This window comes from Sceloporus undulatus, chromosome 5 (assembly GCF_019175285.1).
Source record: "Sceloporus undulatus isolate JIND9_A2432 ecotype Alabama chromosome 5, SceUnd_v1.1, whole genome shotgun sequence".
NCBI classification, from domain to species: Eukaryota; Metazoa; Chordata; class Lepidosauria; order Squamata; family Phrynosomatidae; genus Sceloporus; species Sceloporus undulatus.
In genome coordinates, this window is record NC_056526.1 from 170,163,901 (window position 1) to 170,187,753 (window position 23,853).

Genomic DNA, 23,853 nt, shown 5'->3' on the forward strand with positions numbered 1-23,853 from the left:
TTTATACGGTAAAATACATTTTTCAATATTCTTTAACCAGAACCAATAACCCGTTCAGTCAAATAAGACACAAATGTATTGCCTCTGATCTTTTCATTAATGACTTTCCCTCTATATCTTACAGTTACCCTGCTGTATGCGACTTCCTACAGCACAATAACTTATTATCTATACTTCGAGCCCATGAAGCCCAGGATGCCGGGTGAGCATTTTTTTTTCTTTCTGAATAATTAATGTTCCTGCACATCACTGTCTGTAAATTTCTGTTCAGGTCTGTTAAGGTTTTCTCCTAAAAACATTAAAAGATACTATGAGGACACTCTGGCTAACTGACCAAATTTAGCCAACCAGCTTGAGCTAGTCTATCTGGATTCTTGGCTAAAGTATCTTTCATGTCATGGCCAGCCACAAGGAGGACTCAGAGGATGACGAGGAAGACTCAGCTCCTCAGGTGCAGGAGGAACCTGAGGCTGTGCCAGGCCCCAGTTCTGCCCTGCCAGGTCCCAGCTCTGCTCTCCCAGCCCCAGTGGATTTGGCTCAGCCAGACCCTAGCTCTGTGGGATCTCCTCCAGTGGAGCCTGGGGCTCAGCAACCCAGCCTTGCCCCAGGAGAAGTGCCACACTTGGGAGACATAGAGCAGCAGAGCATTGAGGTTCCTACTTTTAGCCAGAGGAGATCAGAAAGGGTGTGCCTTTGGCATTCCAAGAGGCTTGCTGAGAAATGCTCATTAGGCAATCAGCAGCTGTGATAAGGGAGCTAGATATAAGGCACCTGGCAGACGCTGAGCTCTCTTGCCAGAGACTATTGGTTCTCATTAGTGAATGCTGCTTGATCTGACTCCTGGCTTCCTAGACCCTTGACTGCCTTTGAATCCTTGACCTCAGACCAGATACTTTGACCAACAGTCTGGCATTCTTGACCTCGGACTTGACTGGTAGTATTGCTCTCTATAATCCTGAACTTTGGACTGGCTTGTGGCTTACTCTGTTCAAACTTCGTTTGATATTGTTGCTGGAGAACTGCTTCTTGGCAGCTCGGCGTGTTTACCTTTTGCCCAGCAGGCTCTTATCAGCTGTGTGAGTGTGTGTTGGCAGAATTCCCAGACATTTCTAGTCCCTGATACTCTACCCTCTTAGGACAGGAAAGGAATCATGGTTTGGAGAGTATAAATTAGTTGGATGCAGTACTCTCTCACTTCCCCAAATAGAAAAAGGAGGGAGGAGCTATGGGACCTTGGAACTTAGCCAGTGCCTCTAGAAGCCTTTCCACTGGACTCTAGCCAGGTACCTTCACCTACCTTTTGAAGGTCCACTTGGAATGGCAAAGAATGCCACAATCTACTATGCACTTCAGTCAATACATTGAAAATCTGGTCTTCAAAGAACCAGCCATGCCTTTTTAGCTGCTGACAGGTTAGAAGAATAAGCATCAGGCAAAGAGAGCCTGGATGACATTTTAGAAAGTTGCTCCTGCATGCATTAGCAGAGCACTTTAAATAAACAGAGAGCTACTAAGCTTCGTGCCTCCCTCTGCATAGAGAGAACTGAGAAAGTTAGAATATGTATTTCCCACATTAAAAAATTTAGGACCTATACAGATTGGGAGAAAGGGGTGGACAGAGGCCGCCTGTTTCTCCCTGGATTGTGGCCGCGTCAACCAAACGGCGCGGCAACAAGGCACTGGGGAAAAGGAGCCACAAAATGCGGCTCCTTTCTCCACTGCTGCCGAGGCACTATAAGCACCCTGGAGTGAGACTGTGATGTCCCTTGTGCGCCATGCCATTTGAACACAATGCACAAAACATATTGTTGCACACACCGTGTAAACAGCAGCACACCAAGATGGCGCCCATGGCATGTGGTAGGGCTCTGGAGCATGTGGACACTACACTCTCCCGAGCCCTACTTTTAGCCGCAGACCGGTGCAAAGCCCCTGTCTGTACTGGGCCCTATACTCCATTATAGGTCAGGCATAAGCTATTCTAAATATGTCAGCTAACAATTCGCACCAGCTTCTCTGTCCACTTCCATGCAAATATGTGAAGGAATAGGAAAACTGGCTTCAAGGATGGCCTGACAAAATAATATATATATATATACAGTATCTTTTAATTCAGTAGCTAATTTTACAGGGATGCGGTGGCTGAAGTGGTTAAGATGCTGACTCTGATGATTGCAGGTTGGCAAGTCCCAGGTGCTGCATGATCACTAGCTTCTGCCAACCTAGCAGTTTGAAAGCATGCAAATGCAGATAGATAAATAGGTATCACTTCAGTGGGATGATAAACAGCATTCTGTGCAGTCATGCTGGCCACATAAACACAGAGTAGTCTCTGACAATACTGGCTCTTTAGCTTACTAACAGAGATGAGCACTACCCCCTATGATTGGACACAACTTGACAACTTTGTCAATGGGGAATACCTTTATCTTTTAATTTTACAGCGGGCCCGCGCCATACGCGGGCGTGCCATACATGGCTTGAGCATATGCGCTCAAGCCGCAAGCGTGTGCGGGGCGGAAGGGGCGGCGTGTCCCATTCAATTGAATGGGTGCACAGGTGCACGCGCCCGTTGCGCCCCGCGCGCCGCCGCACCGCCGCGGCCACCGTGCACGAGCCCCATTGGAAACAATGGGGCTCGAGCATAGGCGGAATTCGCCTTACGCGGCGGGATCCGGAACGCATCCCCGCGTAAGGCGAGGACACACTGTATAGCATAAAATTACACATAAGGAAAGACCACTCCACAAAGCATAACATAAAACACATAACGCTACAATACAAGATAAACCTAACTAAAAATACAAACAAACGAGGGGAGCTAAATAGTTGACTCCCAACGTGCCAACTGTTGGTGATAGTTAGATACTAAAGCTACCTCCCTGAGGCTATATTAATATCTATATAAGTAGTTTAAATGACATGATCATAACTTTCAGCTTCTATCTTTGGTGACTTTAATCCCAACTATTTAAACTACACTTATTTAAAACATTATTAATTATTTTTGACTTAAGATCTCTTATAAAGTTCTAGCCATTTAAGAAGAGAGAGAAAATACCCCCAAAAGAAACAAACACAAGGCAAATTATATCATTGCACTTACCACAAATATTACATCTCTTCTATTTCTTTTATACAAGACCACTTGCAGCTTAATCTTAACTTTCCATTTTTATCTTAGAAACTATTTTTAAACAAGATATACTTATTTTCTTTAACTTTTTATACAGATATAACACATCCTAAAAACCACCAGTTGTTCTACTAAACCAGGTTAAGCCATGTCATATTTAAATCATTTTTACGTATATTTGACATAAGGTGGTTTAACAAATTTACACCAATTTTAAAAAGAAAAAAGAAAAAAAATACCTCCAGAAAAACAGACTCAGAACAACATATATTATAGTACAGTTGGCCCTCCATATCGGTAGACTAGCCATCCATGGATTGGAGCATGTGCTGATGGCCCTGCCCCATTATTGTAAATAATGTAATGCAAGTAGCTTTTCGCATTTGGAAAAGGACCTAAAAACAGTTTGTTATGCCTGAAAGATACTAAAATAATTATAGCTGTACATACTCAGCCAGTCCTTGATTTTCATACATTGTGTTGCTGGAGAAAAACTTTAATCTATTCAAAATTCAAATAAGGCATTGGCAGCTGTCTGTAATCAAAGATATCCAATATCATGCTGGTGGATGAACCCTAGCATGATGAAATGCCTGCCAACATGCCTACTAGTGTGCTCTCACTTTCTTTCCCTCCCTGCTCTCCTTCAGCCCTCAGTATAACTCATAATCTTTCTCTGGAGGGTTACAAAGCTTTTGGAGTGCACAGGGGAAGCTGATTTCATTCCCAGTTTCAGTGATGGGTCCCACTCTAAGACTATATCCATTAGCTTGAATTATCTTTGTACTGGACTTTGAGAATAAAGATAAATTGCGCAGAATTATTATGGTGCTTGATTCTTTTTTTAAAATGCTATTGTTGATGAATGGACAGTCAGATCAAGAGTCAGGATTGGAGTTAAAGGGAGATATTAACCTTCATAATGCACTAGGGAAAGGTATGACTCTCATGAAGTGGCACTTCCTTCCAAAAAGATGAATATTTTTCATTTTAAAAAAATCCTCACTGTACTTATTTCTAAAATTCCACAGTATGTGAAAGAAAGTGTAACTGTTGGATATATCTGTCCCTTTGCATTCAGCCACATTTGTCACCTCCTTTATTCTCATAGACAGGTACAACATTGTGTCCATCCTGAGAATGGCTATATGTATTAAATTTAACCAGTGACGGATGGTTGGGTGTTTTTTTCAAGATCTTCATAAACAGATGAAAATAACTTGATATTGAAAACACATCCAAATATGGGAGAAAGTAGAACTGAATTATTTGTCAATACTTAATCCCCATCAGAATACACCCCATGTCTGCCGGTTACAAATAGAAGGAAATCCTTCCAGATCTCAGTGGCTTTGTCCTGTGTTTGTATGTCTTGTGTGTATTCTTCCCCAGATTCCTTAAGTAATAATTGAGGTGAAACCATAGAACTTGGTGAGTTGCATCCTATAGAGCACATAATTGCACAAGTAAGTCACACAACTCCATGTAATGCGCATCCATGTAAATGTATCTGTAACAAAGTCTAAATCAACTACCATGTGAGCAATTAATGATACTAATAAGAGTACTTATTCAATTTGTCATAGGTATCGTATGTACAGGAAAAGCCAGACAACAGGCTTCCCTTCACTAATTACAATTTTTTCAGCACCAAACTATCTAGATGTATACAATAACAAAGGTAAGAGCACTTCTTCCACTGCAGACTTGCTGTACCTTAAATTTAACTACTTCTGTTTTACATTATTTAGCTGAGCTGTTGTTAACTTTCCCTTAGCTGATCATAGATTTGAATTTTGAACAATTTACATGCAATAATTTGTAATGTGCTAGTAGCTACTAATATATTGGCAAATTGACTTTTTACACTTAACTGTATTTTTTTGGAGATTCTGGACAATTTCTGTAAATGGCCAAAAACTTAGAAATGCTCCAAGGAATTTATTTTGGGACAGAAAGAATCTTGCACAGTGGCAGAACACTTGCCTAGAATGCACTAGATCCCAAGTTCAGTTCCGGACATCCCCAGTTATGGTGGGGAGGGTCAAAGTGTTAGATAGGTTGACAGTACTGTACTGACTTTCATGGGACCAACTCTGTGATCCTAATTCAACCAGCCACAGCTTGAAAATTATTGAAAATATATATCATTTCCAAAAAGCAAACCTTGATTTTGGGATATTATATAAGGGACACCATTTTACTGTGCTGCTGTATTTAGTGGAACTTGAGCATCCACAGATTTGGTATCCACAGGAGGTCCTGGAACCAAACCCCAGCAGATGACAAGAACACACTGTATATAGTGGTTTCCTTTGTTCCTATATTTTGAAAAATAGTGAGAAAACAGGATTTCTAGCATTTGCATCTGGAACCATAAAGCACTGAATGCTTTTATATTGTCAGCGCGTGCATATCATGTTTAATGGGAAATTTGACATTGGCCACATTTTCATTTATTGAGAATATATTTATGCTCTGTCCATGCTTGTCTGTGTGCTCATGTGTATGGATATAAATGCACTTAATGGTACATTGTACAATTTCATATTTTTTTTTTACATAATTGCAGTAAGGCTGAGAAACAGATCCCCAGAGCCAACATTTCTATTTTAATTAATAGTTCAGTGTATTATAAAATAACATATAATTTTGCGAAGTTGTTATCCACTTGTACAGAAATATTCCAAGCTGAAAATCTGTGGTTTCTCTAGAAATAAATAAGAGAAATGCATTTACTGTATTTTGACCTGTTGGTTACAGTCAGTTTTGACATGAAATCAAGGCCTGTTACAGACTGCCAAAATAAAGCTGCTTCGGGTCTCTTTGGAGGTATGCGATTTAAATGATGCATGCATCCTAAGAATCCGGAAGCTGCACCAAAGCTGCACTTCAATGCTTAGGAATGGAGTGTGACTTTGGCGCGACCTCTGGACTCTTAGGACCCATGCATCATTTAAATAGCATACCTCCAAAGAGACCCGAAGCAGCTTTATTTTGGCAGTCTGTAACAGGCCCAAATTCTCTTTTAATGACATTGAAACTCTTTGAGCTGTGGACTAACTGCCATTCTGACTAATGGCAGTATCAATTCAGGGGGAAAAAATCTGAAGGATTAATAAACAAGTATGCACTAAATCTTCTGGGAGCTGTCACTTCCTAATTGTTTGAAAAGCACAAAATTGCATCCAGTAAATACAGTATAGCTAGTGGTTTAAATAAAATGCAAGGGAATTATGTTATTTGTTTAGAATAAGGGGTAAGACATGGTTTGAGAGATATAGTTGGAACTGAATTATTTTCTGCTCATTCCCAGATGTACTAGGTAAATAGAATTAATGTGTTCAAAATGACATTACCTATAAAGTATTACAGAGCCAGTGTCATATAGTGGTCTCAGCTCTGAACTAAGACTCTGGGAGTGTGAATTACTATGAAAACCCACTGAGTGACTTTGGGCAAGCCATGCTCTGTTTGCCTCAGATGAGAGCAATGCCCAACCCTTTCTGAAAAAATCTTGTCAAGAAAATCCAATGATAGGTTCATCTTAGGGTTGGCAAAAGTAAGAAATCACTTGAAAGCCCACAACATCATGGAGCAGTATCAAGATTTGAGGATAATGAGTAGTAGTCAGATAACAAGAGGCATGTCAGTAAGGCAGTGGTTCTGCTCTGGGTTTTGGACTGAACTTCAAGGGAGCCATCCAGGGTGTTGAAACCCATCTCCAAAGTAGATTCAGCACCTTGGGCACTTCCTTTAAGGTTCAAAACAGAATTCAGACCAGGTTCATCATGCCAGAAGCGTAGAAGCAACCAACCACCACAGCCTGGAGTATAATGGTGTTATTTTTACAAAACAACATAACTAGTAATAATGCTATTTTTTATTGTAACCGTGTTACAATAAATACACCATGATATATAAAGACCAGTTAACTTCTTCACTTATGTACATCATGCATCATTTGATCACATTCAATAGAATGTGTAAGTGGATTGCACCGAAAGCATTGTGTTAATGATCTTGTATTTATGTCTAGAGTGGGTTGCAAAACTATGGCCCACCAGATATTATTGGATCGCAAATCCCATCAACCTATAAAGTATATTTTTATAAAGTAACTTTTTAAAAGGAGCTGTTACCATTACTTACTACCCTTTTTTATTTTGTTAAGCTACTTTTTGAATTTTGTTTTCCCTTTTTGCCTCCCCTTTTGGAAGAAAAGACTTTTAAAAACGCCTCTTCTCTAAACACTGCATTTTTTTCATATCTTCCTTTTTATCTAAGAAAAACTGTTCAACAGTTGTAACTTTTCCTCATAGAGGGGTTTCTACCACCCCCAATCATTGTGTTTAAACATTACTGCACATTGTCTTGTTCTATGTTATCCTTCTAGAGATGCACCAATTACTATGCACTTTTCTAACTCTTTCCAAAAATCAAAAGAACCCAGTTACGTTTAATTAGGGTTTAAAAGAGGAGGTGAATAACATTATAAAGACCCGCACAGTTTCTGCTGTAGGTAGAAATTTGTTTCTTCTACAAAGTACTAGAAGCAGTCAGGTCATTCAGTTGAATTTGATCATAATAAGAATTAATTCTGGGAAGAACTGATGTAGTCTTCTCTGAAAGCTTAATGGGCAGTATAATTATGTTTTCTACAATCTTTGAAAATTGGCAGTTCTTAAACACTATAGATTTAATGCCACAATATCAGACCATGAGAGCTTATTGAACAAGGTCCCTTTCTTTCATCTGTGCTTTGCTTTCGGTTAATTTTTTGGGGTGGAGGAGTAGCTGGTTCTTTTCACATTGATCAGTTGTAAAATATGTTTCCCTATTTGCACCCTTGGCCTTTGAATTAAAGAAAGCTTTTGGCTTAGCAGTTTAAATTGTTTTGAAGTTACTTATATTTTAGTGCAATTTCAGTGATAATGGGAAGTAAGTTGGGGTAGCTTTTAGATTCTTTGAATGAAAATTCATTGTTCCATCATTCCTGGGCTTTTTAAATTCCCCCCCCCCTCCCAGAAAACATGCATGTTCTCCAACTCCACTTTTGATGGGATTCTGGAAACATCTCTTTGGAACTACTTTTAAAAGTATATCCTATAAGTTTTCACAAACTGTAATGCTCCCTCAGCTTGACCAATTCAGGGATTTTTGGACGCCATGTGAACACCAACAATTCATTTCATAAAATACCTGCATCTTCACTGCTATCAGCAATAGTAGTAATTTGGGTTCCAAGTTTGTTTATTGCTAAAAGCTATTAGCCATCACAATTCAATATAATTAAGTTAAAATACAAACGAACTACAATAACAGTAAATTTAAAATAGAATACAAGTGACAAGCAAGTAATACAAAAATATACAAAGGCAAAATTATAAAATCATCATTAATATAGATTATATTAAAAGCCTCCTGGCTCGAGAACCATGTATCTTCATCAACTCCATATAGACAAAGATTTCTTAATCATAATTCATTTCACTAATCAAATTGCTTGTCTGTTGTCTGTGTGTGTTTATATGTACAGAAAGTAACTTACAGTGGTCACTTTGAAATTATTCACTTGCTTATAGCTTGCATATATATGCCAGCCCTTTTTGCCTTTTCTAGAAAACAGAGCATGTATCCATCCTAAAATAACTAATGTTAAGGGGAAATTTCAAAAACAACATATGTTCTGTTCTTTTTATATCTCCTACACTAGTGCTACAGAAACCTTGGTGGCTCATCCTGTGAGTAGAGGGACATAAGCGTGAAAGTAGAGTTGGAATCTAAGGTTACAAATAATTTTTTTAGCCACACAGAATTATATCAGAGTTTTTCCTCTGTAGACTCAGGGTCCCATGAGAGATAGGAGATCTGCTGGGCATTTCTTTTCTTCATTATTTATTAGCATCACATAGCAGCCTCATAGGGTTTTACTCATGAAGGTCAGGGAAAACCTGTTCTCTTCACACCATTTCTTCCCTAAAGCAAATAGCAGCTTCAGTGGCTGTTTTAGTTCAGAAAACCAACATTCCAGGAGGGAAAAATGAATATATTCTGTTCTAACTCTGTGGCCCATGTTCAGTTAATACTTTTTCTCAGAATGATTTCAAAACACCTTCACACACACATCAGAGAACTTAACAGATATAATTTATCATCTCAATGTGTATATTGTGAAATCTCTTCTGCTGAAAATGTTTTAATTTTCATATAGCTTACATTTAATCAGGATGTTGTTCACTAATTAATGAGTTAAATTAAATTGGTTAGCGGATTGCATTAATCCATGACATGTCCATTTACAGTTGCCCAATTGCAATTTTAATAATTTCATCTGATGAATTTCCGATGAAATATGATAGGAGGTTCTTTTGGAAATGACTTTCTTCCCTTAAAAACATGCAGCTGTATACATTGAACTGTACACAACTATAGAGGATAGAAGAAGCTGATTTATACCTGATTTAGAGTGTTGTACTACTTTGTGATATCATCATTGCTTTGACATTTGTCATTATCTCTATTGATATGTAACCTTTTCCCTATAAACTGAATCCTTTCATTATGGTAAACGGTATATAAATTGATTAAATAAATAAAATGCTGTGCTTGACAATGGGTTTTACACTTGGATCTCCTCATTGTTGATCCTGAATAGTTGATTCCGGGGATTGAGCCTCCTAACTTATATGCAAAGCGTACATTCTGCTACTGAGGTACAGTGCCTCCCCATCAAAGACAGCAGAATGTCTATCCCATCAAAGTGAACCAGCTGTTGAAGCATGTCCTGTAGTGTGCATGTGCCCCCACTCCACCTCAGAGCTTGCAGTGCAGCTTGGCTGTACCCCCTCCAATACTTCATCTCTTGTAATCAGTTCTAAGAAAGAACTATGCTGGCTAGAGCTGATGGGAGTAGCACTTCAGCAACATCTGGGAGAGCCACTCTTGCTCCAGTATATCTTTGCATACAGTCAGCCCCCCCACCACCACCACGTAAGGGGAAAACTGCATATACTTTCGCCCCATTGAAAACAATGGAGTGTGCCATTCATTTAATTGTACTGCAGCTTCAGCGTAACTGGAAGTCGCATAAGGGAAGCCTGTGTAGAGCGGGCTGACTGTATATTAGGAAAGAAGAAGAAAAATTATTTTTCAAGCAGGATAGTACTTAGCACTGTTCCTCCAGTTCCAGTCCTTCAGATTAATAATAACATCTTAGGGAGAGGAAAGCATGTTTAATGACTCAGTGATTACCATAGGAATGAATTGTAGAGGAACCATGACTTCCTTAATTAGGTGATTTTCAAGCTTTCCCCAAACCCCATTCTTAAGGCCAAACATTCCTTTCAGGATCCATTTGTTAAATATTTTTAACCATATAGTTGTATGGCTTGAATTCTCCCTAGAAACCAAGATGACGAAACTGAGACTGTCATACTTTGGCCATATCACAGTTGTACAACCATAGTTGTATGATTATAGTACAGTGTTACAACCCACCAGTTACCTGTCCCTGAGCCAACAGTTGGAATACCAGTCTGATTGTTAATCCCAATTAAAGTACAGTAAACTGGAACCTATTTAAGTGTTGACTAAACAAATCCCAGTTGATTCATTGGGTCTGGTGTCCAAACTAGTGAGGGCTAATTAAAGTAAATGCAAATTAGGACTCAAGAGGGCTACAGAAGTCATCGCAGAAGGATGGCCTGTAAGTATTTCATCAGATCATAATTTAAGAGGCCTTACATCTTGCCTGTTGTTGAATGTTGAGCATTACTAGTAACATTCATCATTTTATATAATACTTCAAACTGTTCAGAACCTTTTCTGGGTATTTCCTAGGTGTGAACCTTAAAGCAAACTAGTAAAGTAAGTGTATTGTTGTCTTCATAAGGTGCGTGAAGGAACTGAACCAAGAAAGGGTTCAGTCACCAAGAAAGGGTGACTTTCTTAAGGCTACCCAGTGAGCTCATGATACAGACAACAAGGAAACTGGAGGGGGCTTCTTGATTTGCACGTCAAGCTGCATCTGCATTACAGAAATAATGCAGTTTTATACTGTTTTAACTGCCATTGCTCAGTGCCATTGCTCAGTGCTATAGAATTTTAGAGTTTGTAGTTTTGTGAGATACAGGTCTTCTCTGTCAGAGAGCTCTGGTGCCAACAAACTATAAATCCCAGTATTCCATAGGATGGAGCCATGACAATTGGAGCAGTGTCAAACTGTGTTATTTCTGCAGTGCAGATGCAGCCTCAGTTTCTTAGGCATTGTGTCACACAATCTTTCTTAAGTTTGATCCCAGCTAACTATCCTTAATAGAGGATCATGCCTCAGAAATATGTCAATAGCAAATGGCTAAATAGATTTCTTCTTCCTCTTTTTCAGCTGCAGTATTGAAATATGAGAACAATGTTATGAATATCAGACAGTTTAACTGTTCTCCTCATCCATACTGGCTTCCAAATTTCATGGATGTTTTTACCTGGTCTTTGCCATTTGTAGGAGAGAAAGGTATGTAAATTGCTTTCTACATGAAAACAGTTTCTCTCTGGAGCACAATGAAGGGAATAGTTTGTTCACTGAAAAAACACTGGCAGACAGGAATGAAAAATATTTTGAGTTATTTCAAATGTATCTGTGACCCCACTCAGAAGAGAACTTTCTTCATAAATGTAAAAGTATGCAATATACTCAGCAGAAAGGGCTTTCTTATTTTCCTGAGTCAGTGCATGGATCATTATCTTTTTGGTTTGTTTGTTTGTTTGTTTGTTTGTGATGGTAGCACATCTTTGTAATTTAATTCCCAGTGGGGTCAGTGAGGCCAGCTCAATTTAGAGTCTTTGCCACCATATGAATGCAGTCTTGGTGTTTCCATAAACGTCATTTATGTTTTGCATACACCTTATAAATATGACCTGAAGGTAAATTTATGCATAATATTATACATATGATTTTTAGTAATTTTGTGCATGAAACAAAGTTTGTGTGTATTGAACCATCAGAAAGCAAAGATTTCACTATCTCAACCATCTACAGTTTTGGATCTTAAGAGTATTTTGGATTTCAGAATTAAAGATATGGGATATCAACTTGTGCAACTCCAGGAGAAGCTGAGAGAGAGAATGAAAGCTGCAGTAAAACTCAGAGAGGAATAAAAGATGAGAACAAATAATGCTTTAGACATCTGTACACCACTATGTAGAGTTTGGGAAACCAACAAGATGAGCTTGAAGTCCTAATACAGCTAGATGTGAAGCGAGATGTGACTTTATAGGTATAGCAAAGACTTGTGGGAAGATTCCCATGATTGGAAAATAACAATCAAAGGCTATAATCTGTTCAAAAAGAATAGCTTAGGAAGAAAAAGAGAGGGAGTAGCATTATATATCAAAGACAATTTCACTTGTACAGAAATCCAAGTGAATGATCAAACTGGACCAGTGGAGAGCATAAAATAAATGACCAGTGAAGAGTAAAAACAAACAAACAAAACATTGTGGTAGGGGTTTACTAAAAGTGAAAGATAAAAATATTCCCCATTGAAAATTGGTCAAGCCATATCCAACCATAGGGGGTGGTGCTCATCTCCATTACTAAGCCAAAGAGCCAGCGTTGTCAGAGACTAGTGCATGATCATGTGGCCAGCATGACTTCACAGAACGCTGTTTACCTTCCCATTGGAGTGGTACCTATTTATCTATTTGCATTTGCATGCTTTCAAACTGCTAGGTTGGCAGAAGCTGGGACTAGTGATGGGAGCTCACTCCATCATACAGCACCTAGGCCTTGAACTGCCAACCTTCCACCAAACCAAGATGAGGTAGTGGATGATGCTTTTCTGAAACAAATCTCAGAAATCTCACTGAAGCGAGAACTGGTCGCTATAATGACTTCAGTTATCCTGATATCTGCTGGGAAACTAACGCTTCTAAGCACAGGCTCACCAACAAATTCCTGATGTGCCTTGCTGATAATTTCCTCTTTCAAAAGTTGGTGGAAGAAACAAGGGAACTAGCAGTCCTGAACTTCATCCAAACCAGTAGGGAGGAGTCCACCACTAGAATCAAAACAATTGGTACTTTGCAGGGGGTGGGGAAATGACCATGTAATCCTAGAATTCATGATTGTGGACAAACCAAAGAAAAGTATAGTCAAACATGAACCTTGGATTTCAGGAAAGCTCCTTTTATCAAGCTCAGGGAAGGCTATAAATGCTAAAGAAGGCTATAAATGCTAAAGAAAAAAGACACCCAGCACTGGTGGGATTTCATGAAGAAGGAAGTGCTAAAAGCACAGTCACAAACAATTCCATGAAATAAAAAAAGTGGGAAACATCTGAAAAATCTATTCACAGTAAAGGAGGAACCGAAAAGAAAAAAGAGCTTCTATAATGAACAGAAGGACGAATCATCAAGGATAGTCCAGGTCTGCAGGAATAATGTAAGGAAAGCTAAAACACAAAATGATCTGAGGCTAGTGAGGCAAGCAAGGAGCAGCGAGAAGGGATTTTCAACTATGTTCAAATCAACAAAATGACGAAGGAAATAGTGAGACTACTGCTCAACAAAGATGGTAAAATGCTAACAGATGTCAGTGAAAAGTGAGAAAAATGCTCAATACCTATTTTCCTTCAATTTTTCCCAAAAGGAGGACTGTGTGCTTCCATGCATCAGCAGAAACCTTGACAAAGAATCCAGGTTGCAAATCAAGCTTGGTTAGGAGTAGTCAACAATCACCTAGTTAGCCTAAATGAGTTTAGATCTTCAGGTTTAGATAAATTGCAGCCCAGAGTATTGAAAGAACTTGCTGACACAAACACAGAACCACTTGCCATCATTTTTGCACAATATTGGAGAACAGGTGAGGTGCCAGAGTACTGAGGACATGCAAATACACTCTCTCTCTCTCTCTCTCTCTCTCTCTCTCTCTTTCTCTCTCTTCAAAAAAGGAAAGGGGGGAAAAGATCCTGTCATTCTGAATATTAGGAAAAATATTAGAACAGATTATACATGAGTCCATCTGCAAGTATCTTGATGATAATGCAGTGATTCGTAGAAGCCAGCATGGGTTTGTCAAGAACAAATCCTGCCAAACTAACCTTATATCTTTTTTTTAAATTGGGTGACTAGTTTAGTAGATGGTGAGAATGCTGTGGATGTCATTTATTTGGATTTCGGCAAAGCATCTGATAAGGTCCCCCATCATATTTTGATTATCAAGCTGACTAAATATGTAACAGATAGACACAGTATCAGATGGATCCATAATTGGTTGAAAAACCATGCTCAAAGCATTGGCATCAGTGGCTGTTGTTCGAATTGGAAGGGGGGGGGGTCTCAAGCAGAGTGCCACAGGGTTCTGTCCTGGGCCTCTACTCTTCAGTATTTTTATCAATTATTTAGATGTCAGGGAGGAGGGAATCCTTGCCACATGCAGATGATACAAAGCTGGGAGGGGTAGCTAACACATTGGAAGGTAGGAACAGAATTCAAAAGGACCTTAATAAACTAGGAAAATGGTCTGAAATTAATAAAATGGAATTAATTAGATAAAAATACAAATAGTCTACATTTATGCCACAAAAACTAAATGCACACTTGGGTTACTTGTCTCAGCAGTACTACATGTGAAAAGGACTTTAGAATTATTGTTGATCATAAGTTGAACATGATCCATCTGTGTGATGCAGCAAGGAAGGCAAATGCTTTCTCAGCTTGCATTAATAGAAGCATAGTTTCCAAGTCAAGGGAAGTAATAGTCCCCCTATATTCTGTACTGGTCAGGTCTCATCTGGAGTACTGTGTACAGTTCTGGGTGCCTCATTTTAAGAAGGATGTAGACAAGTTGGAGTGAGTTCAGAGAAGAGCAACAAGGATGATAAGAGGTATGGAGAACAAAATGTTATCAGGAGATGTTGAAGGAGTTGGGCATATTCAGTTTAGTGAAGAGAAGATTATGGGGTGATGTGGCTGCACTCTTTAAATATCTCAAAGGCTGCACAAAAAGGAAGGTGCAGGGTTATACTCTGCTGTCTCAGAGGGAAGATTTAGATCTGATGGTTTTAAGATACAGGAGGGGAGATTTCAGTTGAACAATAGAAGGAATTCTTGACAGTGAGAGCAGTTCAGCAGTGGAACCAATGGCCTAAAGAGGTGGGGGGTCTTTTTCTCTGGAGGTCTTCAAAAAGATGCTGGATGGCTACCTGCTAGGGAAGCTTTATCTGGAGATTCTGCACTGAGCAGAGGGTTGTACCTAATGGTCAGTAAGGCCACTTCCAACTCTATGATACTATGATTCTAACTCCCTAGGGGACTGCAGCCAGTCCTCATTTTGTGATGTTATTTTTCGCTCTAACTATCCTTTTGGAAGTCTCTGTTTCTCTCATGGCTCCCATCTGGTTTCCCTTGCAGTGACAGAGATGCTGGTGAATGTGCTGAACATCTGCTCGGATGATGAACTTGGAACAGAGGAAGATGGCTTTGATGGTAAGAGCCTGTGTCCTCTGATGCAGTGGTTTGCTTTGATTAACATTTTTGCCTGCAAAATGTTTTTTTATTAATCACAAGACTAGTTCCTTCTCTGGGCGGAACTCTGTTGATTTGATGGGTTTTTTGTTTTTATCAGGCTGCTTAAAAGAGTGTTCTTGCTAGATAATGTGTGCTTGTGTGCATGGTTTGTAAAGAGAGATGAAAAATATGTCCTTTTTTCCCCTCTTCTTCAAACCAAAATGTCACTTAGTATTAAAATATCTTTTCTGTGCCTGTTAGGTGCATCATAAGGTTGCTAAATAAGGGAAGCCATACTGTGTAGAATGGTACTTGTCATTTACATGAACAGCATATCATGGGGAGTGATTTAAGGAGGAAAATTACCTGATTTGGTCCAGAATGTTTAGGACTAAAAGGAATGGTTAGTTTTAACTAAAACAGGCCCACAGAATGACTTGCTGAATGGTAAGTGAGCAGATATGTAAATCCAGTTGATCAAATGGTCTTACTAGAAATTGCATTTAGGCTTTAGCTTTACTTAGCAAACTAATATCAATCATGTTAGGCATTTTGGTTTAGGAAGCTTACTGTCACTTATTGAGAAGGATGCAGTTAGGATGTGAACTTTGTATAGATCAGTCTTGGAGCAGTACAGGGTCATCCACATACTGTCATTCCTCCTACCCCACTCCATGCACAAACACATGCTCCAATCCAATTATGTCAAGCCTACAGATAAGACAGGAAACCCTCATAAGCTTTATTTTTATCTTTATTTATCTTATAGTGCATGGAATTAATTACCAGAATATGTAATTATGCTGCCACCTTAAATTGTTTAGATGAATGTGTACAAGATATGATTATCCACTATTACTGGTCTACATTAGCCTGAAAGGGCCCAAACACTTGGAAACAAAGCAATTATGTGTCTCTCCTTCATGTCCTGCTTATGAACTTTCAAGGGATGTTTGGCTAACCAGATCGGGAGGTAGAATAGAGGACTAAACTGATCTTTTTTCTAAACTAGGGCTGTGAAACTACTTTGGAGAAATCCTGAAGTCTAAAGCAAATTGGATTCATTTTGCTCAGGGCCAAATCAGGTTAAATTAGCCCAGTTCATGTCCCCAATAGGCCAGCTGGCTCGGAAGTAATATGTACCAGTCCAGAAAGGGGAAGGAAGTCAACTAGTATGTCTCCAACCACAACGTATAAGGAGTGTTGCAGAATTCTACCTTGTCGTTTTCTCAAAGTAGGGAATTCTATTTCCCATTCCAGTTTACCTTTTTCTCTCCCACTAACAACATGCAGACTGTTTGGATAATGACAGGCTAGCCCTAAGGAATACACACTTTGGGACATTTTCCGAATCCAATACCCACTATTATTCTGTGGCATTTTCCCCTCCCACCTGCTTTTCCACTACCACGGGGTATTCTCCTGTCTGATGATTGTTTTGTCAGATGGTCTCTTTTGCTTCATAGAAAACATGACTTTGAATACAGCAGTGTGTAAAAGAAATAGAATGTGAATACCATTTACTCCATACCACCTATCTAAATAGGATCTACAAATTGGCTTGGTTTACTAAACAGCTATCATATGTGAACACCACCCATATGAGATATCTTTAAAAAAAATCTTTCTCTCCTCCACATTCTCCCCCCATCCCCTGGTATGCACAGAGGCCTGATGTGTGGGTGTCTCTTATTTGTACTAAGAGATGATCATTTGTGCTTTTATGCGTATATAGTTGAGAGAGAGAGAGAGAGAAAAGTGCAATATGCAGTAATAAAAGGCCAACTTGGAGTCTTTGGAATCCTGAATTACTTTTTGTATTAAAGAAATATTCAAGGGTTGAACAAAGTGAAAAACAGTGGAGAGAGACTTAAATCCCTGGTGTCTCTGCCTATGTACAGAATTTTGTAAATTTAAATTTATAGGAATGTGACATCCCTACAATACACCAAAGCCAAATAGTTAGTAATCAGATAGGAATCTGGACCTTGATTCCACGGTCTGGTTGTTATAACCTTGAGATTATTTTGGAAAAAGGGGTCCAACTAATACAGACTGGATTCAGTTAAGGCGGAAATAAGAACTAGTAAAATAGATTTATCATATACTCTGTGTGTGTGTGTGTGTGTAAGTTGTAGGAGAATTTATTTTATTTCAGAGGTGTCTTAACATCAGCTAATAATTTTACTTAATTGTGACTGAAAAGTATTATTATCTGTCATTTCTGTGGTCTCTTTAATATATCAAATGCTGTAAACCATATCTTACTAAAATCTACCTTAATGGATATAACAAGTTAATACCTGCACTTTTAATATAATATTTTCATATCACTTCTTTTGAGTCTTTTTCTTTCCCTAATTGCTACACTTAGGGGCAAAACAGACCACCCAAAAAACAGCAGATGGGGCTGCCTTGGAACTGCATGCTGTGGCCCCTATCTACCACAGAGCTGGCCCAAATAGGAGGAGAAAAGATCCATGCCTATTTGAGCCGGCAAAAAGCCGGCTTTTCCAGCCCAGCTGCAGCCCCAAGCTGGCTTCTCAGTGCTCCGGTGTTGTGTGGCATGTAAATGCCATGTCCCCAGAGCATCATGAAGCCTGCCACATCTGGTTGGTGAGAGTGGTTTCTGGACAGCTTGGGAGTGTGCAGCATGTAAATGCCTCACTCCCAAGCCGCTCAGAAGGTGGCACAAAGGAGCAGTCTGTTTTCCCCCTAGACTAAATTTCTCAGTTTTAGTATTCTCCATTGTTTTATTCTAGAAAACTTTAGCATGGTAAATAAATTGTTAAATTTATAGTGTTCTTTTGGTAGTCTAAATAAATTTCATCTCGTATCTTCAGCTTCTTTGCCTTTAGTGACCCTGCTGCAATGCTTTAAGATTTTAACATAGTCTTCCCCAACAATGCATATGGCCCACAGCCAGCCCAACAAATGACCATGCTGACAGTGGATTATGAGAATTTCCTTTGATAAATTAGTTGACATTAGAATTAATCTAATAAACTCATCCCTCCACATTCGCTGGGGTTAGGGGCAGAGGACTACCATGAATGCGGAAAAACCACAAGTAGCAACACCTCTCTAGGAATCTCTAGGTCCTCCAGTGCAACTCTGTGGTCAACATCTGCCAGACATTGACCATAGAATTGTGCTCGAGGAGCTACAATTGCCTAGTGGAGTGTTCTCTCTAGGAATCTCTAGGTTCTTCAGTGCAACTTTTGGTTTAAGGTGGAGGCCCAAGATATTTCTAGAGAGAACATATTAATAAAATCCACGAATAAGCAAATCTGCAAAAATCAAAGCCATAAATGTGGAGGGTATATAATTCTGTAAAACAGGTTATTCATTGCCCTTCTCACAAACACCATGCTAGATATCCATTCTATTTTCATGTTTTTGCTATCCTCTTGCTTCCTTTCCCCCACCACAACATAGTAACATTTATCTTCTCTGTTGCTTTCATTATCCTCAAGCTTAGTTGCTCTTACTACTTTTCAATCTGATCTACTTTGGCAACCCACATGATCTTACAGTGGGCCCTTTGTATCCACTGGGGGTTGGTTCCAGAACCCCCATATAGATACCAAAATCTATGGATGCTCAAGTCCCATTAAATACAATGGCATAGTAAAATAGTGTCCCTTATGTAAAATGGTAAAATCAAGGTTTGCTTTTTGGAATTCATATATTTTAAAACATTTTCAAGCCATGGATGGGATCTGTGAATATAGAGGGCTGGCTGTATTTATAGACACCTGTGAAGTCATTATGTCATTAACAGAATTACATGGGTTATTCAGCCAATCTGATGCAAAGGTAGTGAAGACAAATGAACCCAAGTGAAAGAGAAGAAAATGTCACAGAGGATAGCAATAGCACTGAAATGATGAATGCATACATCACTGAAATGATTGTTACAAAAATAATCTTGATTCTGGATTTTGGCTGACATAGTCCCAATGTGCTGAAGCACACATTATGGACAGCAATTTTAGTGAACGTAATTTCGATAAACAAACAGTATACTTCAACTTGCATATATTTTAAGGCACAATGTCTGCTTGAAATGAATATGAATGGGTTAAAGACTGATGACTAATAGCATAAAAAGTAGGCTTTGTGTGCTTTCGTTCTCATCATTATCTGTTCTGACTGTTTATTTTCTTTCTTTTAAGGAAAAGCCAACACAGTGACCTAAATCCACTTGCTGATCACGACTAGAGTAACTCAGTTGAATCAATAGAACTTTCATACTCTTGATTTAACAAGTTTTCATTGATTCAATCGAGACTTCAAGTTGGATTGGGGCCAAAACACCCAATGTCTTTTGGGTGTATACTTATTACCAAATGATATTAATCAGTGAATGCACTGGTTAAACACATTATTCATATTACGTAGCAATCTGAACTAGTGTGTACAGCAGCAATCCCACATCTTGACTACCCTAATTAATGGTATTCCTTGCTTGGTGGGTTTGTCTGAAATAAAGACCTGAGCAGGTACTAATTAAAATTATGCACTTTTGTGATAGACAGCTTGACACCAGATGACTTGCTTTGTCGTTTGGACTATCATGAACAGCACAAGTACCTACTCTTAATTGCCTGGTCTAATTTTATTTTGCTTAGATTAGTTTTATTGAAATATTACTGTTAACACTTTTTAAATATGTCATGTATATGGGTTTAGATGGCTAAGGAAGTAAACTATTAGTATTCCAGTGTGAGGAGTTTGTTGATTGCATTGTGCATGGAAGATGATATGGTAATCAGAATGCCACTCCCCTGTGGATACTTTTTGCCTGAGAGTGACACTGTAAAATGTAGCAAGATTTTACTTAGAGGAATGCATAAATCCATGCTGTTATCTTCAGCAAGTAAAAGTTGCTGCTGAGAAAAATAGTTACATAAACTGTGAATCTAATTAAATTTGATTTTTTTCTGTATTGCCCTCCATCTGGACTGGTTCCCAAACCTGTTACACAATTAAAATGTCACCAAAAATTACACAATTAAAATATCATAACCAGATGATAAAACAGAGCCATCAGCAAGTTTTAAAAATATCTAAAACTTAGCTTGAGAGAATAAAATGACTTTTATCTATCACCTAAAAGATAGCAGTATTAAGAGGCAGGTTTCATAGAAAAGACTTCTCAGAAAATGGAGTCATTACCAGAAAAACAACAAGCATTCTTGATTTCACCCTTTTCATCTGTGACAAAGAGAGGCAGTCATGATGATATTTAGGGGGTCAGGCAACATGGTAAAGAAAATGATGTTCCTTCAAATACCTGGCCCCACACTTTTAGTGTCCTGCAAGTCTGAATTGGGCTTGGAAGCAGTCAGGGAACTATTGAAGTTCTTGTATTACCAGTGAGATATGATATGAATACACTAGACCTCTCAAATCTTGGCCCTACTGTATTCTCTATGTATTCTCTAACATGTTATGTTATAGAAAAGGGGGGAAAGAGGGGGAGGAAAAGACAAATGTGGCAGCATCTTTAAGGCTGACTGGTTTTTATTTTTGCATAAGCTTTCATGGATGTAAACCACTTCTTTGGATGCAGTACCACATCACTGCCACATTTTCTCCCTTCTCTTTCTGCTTTTTGTGCTGCAAGAGAATAATGTGACTACTTCTTTGAAAACCATCACAATGTTATGTTGTAATATAGTTTTCTATAACCGATTTAGAAAATTATGAGGCATGGCAGCTGATGGCTTCTGTATAAGCTGGCCAGTTAATTTTCAGAAGTTCTAGTGCAAATTTTAAGAGTTATCCAATCAGTTAAACCAAAAAACCTGTCCAGAATATTTAGTCCAAGAGAACTGTTAACTGATAAACCAGACATAGCTAGTAGAGGAGATACTAAGATATTTGAGTTTCCTAGTGACAAAGCCCTAACATGCAGGATTGATCCTTCATAAGGAGTATAATAATTCAGTAAGAACAGTTTGAATGCCACATCCCTGGGCCAGAGCATCTTTAACTTGTCAGGACTGAGTTCCCATTTCTGGCCCTCACCTGGCTGAATATCAATTGCAGGCACTGGTTTCACTTTATGCCTGCAGTTTCACCTTAGCAAGGTTCATAAACTACAGGGCAGTTCATGAGTTGGTTAAGAGTTTAATGGAGTTGGATTGTCCTAATGCTAGCCCACTACTCTAGTCTCTGCTTCTGTTATAGTTATGTCAGAAATGTTACTGTGAGAACAAACCCATACATATAAGCGAACCTCTCCTGTTCTGGTTAAAATGTATACCCTTGTTTCCCTAAAGAAACAATTGCATGCCCCATGCAGCATGGCCAATAGTAGACTGGACATATGGTTGTCTTGTTGCACCAGTTACTAACAAGGCTTTGGTCTGAAGAGTGTTCTACTCATAATTCTCTTTTTTTAAAAAAATCCTTCAATGTTCCCTGCCTAATTTGTTTCTTTTCTATTTTTCAGAAATACTTAAGCATTACTTTCCCATTGATGTTGTCCTGTTTTATAGTTTTATTTCTTTTTTTATAATTCTTCTGTCTTCACTGATCTTTTTTCTCTCCCTCCCCTCTTTGGAATTTCATAAGAAGATCCTATTTATGCACAGAAGAAAGGTATTATTAAATGGGCAAGAAAGGCTTTCATTTAATTTGGTGTGCTATGACTTTTTCAAGTGCTAATGCTCAGGAACCTCTTGACTTTCCTTGTTATAGCTTCCAGAGTGATTCTCCCCTTTATCCATGCCTGCTGCTCCTACTTAGCATTGCTCCTTAGCGTTGTCTCATGTAGCAATATACATTTCTTCAGGAGATGATTGACCTAGAGTCAGGAGGAACAATACATTGGTTCTAGAAGGTATATAATGGCAGTAGATCTTTCTTTATAGTGAGGTTTATCTCATTCTCATGTAAATAGGGGTGAGTGAGGAATGTGCCAGTTAAAGGTCCAAAATGATATGTGACAGGTTCTGAATCCTTCTTCCTACACACAGAGAGAGTCTACTTTCAGCAACCTCTGCCATGTATTTTCCTATTCTAATTCAACAGACTGACAGATCTCGTGTTTTAGGTCTGGCACTTCATTGTTAAGCCTCAGCACTGAATGCTATGAAGGCTTGGTTAAGGATATACTTTTAAAATATTAGAGTCATAACTTAGCATGGGCTAGGATACTATTATATTTGTTTCCAGGGATCAACTATTTAAATAAAAAGATTTTATCTAACTGCCCTGGCTCAGTGCTGGGGAATCCTGGGAAATGTATGTTAGCTGCCTTGGGTCCCACTTTGAGAGAAAGACAGGATAAAGATTAAATAAATAAATAAAATAATAACTAGTTTATTGTGGCTCCAGAGCTCTCTGACAGAGAAGGCTAAACGTCTCACAAAACTACAGTCCCCAGAATTCCCTAGTGCTGAGCCAGGGCAGTTAAAGCAGTCTCAAACTGGATTCCTGCTGCAATATGTTTGGACTCTAGTTGATTTTTTTAAAAGCTGCAGTAGTTTTATAGGGCCCAGAAGCCCTTTGGGTGCTATGTTGCATAATCTTTAACAGCACACTTTGAATATTTATGTAACTTTGCCCTTGGTGAAACATCACTTGCGCCACTGTCTGACATATATAACTGCATTGTGTTAAAGATCAGAGACTGCATTGTGCACTTGATTGGATCACAAAGCAATACAAACCTTGGCAATGTCCCACCTCTGGGATATAGCTTTGCCAAAACAGAACCATATAGGACCATATATATTGAATAACACTTCAGTTGTCAGATTAGTGTGTATATATTTTTACACAAAATAAATTTTATAAATATATCAATATGCCATATGTGGCACCCTACTGGCCTTTCTCAAAGGAGGAACTAGAAAGAGAGCAGCATTGTGTGCCAGTGATAGAAGGTACTCTGAGCACCATCCAGCAGTGGCACTTTGCTTTCTTCTGCAGCAGTATTCCCAGGTAGAGCATGGGTGTATCTTCATGTACCTCCCTCCCAAAATGTATTTATAATATCATTTGGGCTTGGTGGACTCCCAGCTTCACTAGCTAGAGCTTCAAGAGGAAAATATCACAGTGATATCATCCCATGTGAAGTCAAAGACTTTCACGGCTGGCATCCATAATTTTTTGTGGGCTTTTCTGGAAGAGTTTGTTCCTGATGTTTCAGCAGCATATGTGTGATCCTTGGTTGATACCCTAACAAGGGCCAC

The 23,853-nt window shown here is 38.8% G+C and overlaps 1 protein-coding gene across 5 annotated transcripts in view; it reads left to right on the top strand.

Moving 5' to 3' along the window:
- PPP3CA (protein phosphatase 3 catalytic subunit alpha) overlaps positions 1-23,853 on the top strand; it is a 227,969-nt gene that overhangs the window by 181,922 nt on the left and 22,194 nt on the right. For 2 of the 5 annotated variants that reach the window (XM_042467201.1, XM_042467204.1), the window contains exons 7-11: positions 125-202; positions 4,723-4,817; positions 11,523-11,648; positions 15,548-15,622; positions 22,229-22,255. In XM_042467201.1, coding sequence (XP_042323135.1) covers positions 125-202; positions 4,723-4,817; positions 11,523-11,648; positions 15,548-15,622; positions 22,229-22,255 — 401 coding nt within the window. The remainder of the gene's footprint in view (positions 1-124; positions 203-4,722; positions 4,818-11,522; positions 11,649-15,547; positions 15,623-22,228; positions 22,256-23,853) is intronic. The other 3 variants (XM_042467203.1, XM_042467205.1, XM_042467202.1) reach the window with 2 other exon arrangements.